The sequence below is a fragment of the Dendrobium catenatum genome, unplaced genomic scaffold (genome assembly GCF_001605985.2).
Source record: "Dendrobium catenatum unplaced genomic scaffold, ASM160598v2 fragScaff_scaffold_422, whole genome shotgun sequence".
Lineage (NCBI taxonomy): Eukaryota > Viridiplantae > Streptophyta > Magnoliopsida > Asparagales > Orchidaceae > Dendrobium > Dendrobium catenatum.
In genome coordinates, this window is record NW_021318884.1 from 177,027 (window position 1) to 178,512 (window position 1,486).

Here is a 1,486-nt window from a genome sequence, read left to right on the forward strand (position 1 = left end):
CCAAGCGACGGGACCTCTCTCTCTCGGTTCGCAATAATTCCCTAGGCGGAACCGTCTCCTCCACTTTTGCAATACCCCCTTCCTCTCCATCTCATTCTCTTTGATTCGCATGAACCATCTCCTCGGTTGGCAAGGGGCTCCAGGCGGAAACCACCTGGTTCGCATGTCTTCCCCAGCCCGTTTACCTTTGTTTTGCATGACCCCAAGGTCAGTCGTTCCTCTCTCTTGCCGGTCTCCAACGTCTCTCGATCCACCAACCCTAGGATCAAGCCCTAGCCCGTCTCCCACTCTCGGTTTCACTCTAAGGGAGGCAGCCCGAAGCCGATCTTGCTCCCCGACCGGCTCTTGCCCTAGGTCGCCGTTTCCAACAGCCGATCTCCACTCTCCCACAAGATTGAAATAGAACCGAAACCCCTAGGAAGCTGTAGCCTTGCTCTCTTCTTCCTCTAGTTGACAAGGAACTTCATTGCCATAAAGGTAACGATCTCCCTCTCTTTGCTTTCTTTTTACTCAAGATATTAGAAATAGATGAGCATAGGGATGTCATGACTTGCTTGATAATTACTGTGTGTAGTGATAAAGCATCTCAGTAATGGCATTATGTGCTTACATTAGTAATATAAATAAATCCCTTCAATGCCAAGTTTGTGAATTTCTTTGAACATATAGAGTGATGTGTGAGATTTGCACATGCAAGGCATTCTGCCAGATGGGAAGGAAATAGATGTGAAGAGGCTTTTCTTCAACACAACCAATTGGGTTGATCAATTCTTTAGTGAAGTCATTCTCATTAACCAAGTGCATCACAATAACCTTGTAAAGCTTCTGGGTTGCAGCGTTGAAGGACCTGAAAGCCTTGTTGTTTTTGAGTTTCTTAGCAACACTAGCCTTGACCGTTACTTATTCGGTAAGAAAATCCATTATTTGGAAACATCAAATGAAAGAAAAATACTGATTCTTACTGCATTTTACTGTCCTCTTTATGCTTCCAGATTCATTCATGAGAACTTCACTAGATTGGGAAAGAAGATTCAATATCATTGTTGGCACTGCAGAAGGCTTAGCTTATCTGCACAGTGCTTCAGCTGTTAGAATCATTCATAGGGACATCAAAGCCAGCAACATATTGTTGGATGATAAGTTCAGTCCTAAGATCTCAGATTTTGGATTGGCGAGGTACTTTGTTGAGGATCAAAGCCATCTCAGTACTGGCATAGCTGGAACTTTGTAAGCCATGCAAGTCCCTTCATATAACTGTAGTCTAAAATTTTATATTTGTTTAGTTTGCATTGGCGGTTTGGGCTTGAAATTAAGTGCTCCAAGGTATTGAATTTGTAAGCCATGCAAGTTCTAAGCTGTGCTCAGCACCGTAATGCGTGAAGCTAATCGGTTTTTGTGTGGAGAGTGATAGAAGGTTGTTGGTTTATGAATATGTATGCAACAGATCTATGAATTCCCATTTACATGGTAATTATATATGCTTTTT

At 42.9% G+C, this 1,486-nt stretch overlaps 1 protein-coding gene across 1 annotated transcript; it reads left to right on the forward strand.

The window, feature by feature from the left end:
• Nucleotides 1-690: 690 nt before the first annotated feature.
• On the forward strand, nt 691-1,227 carry LOC114579496 (cysteine-rich receptor-like protein kinase 42; the record flags this gene model as incomplete). The annotated part of the gene is made up of 2 exons (XM_028694256.1): nt 691-907; nt 993-1,227. Coding segments are annotated over exons 1-2 (452 nt in total), but the record flags the coding sequence as incomplete, so codon positions are not given.
• Nucleotides 1,228-1,486: the final 259 nt, after the last annotated feature.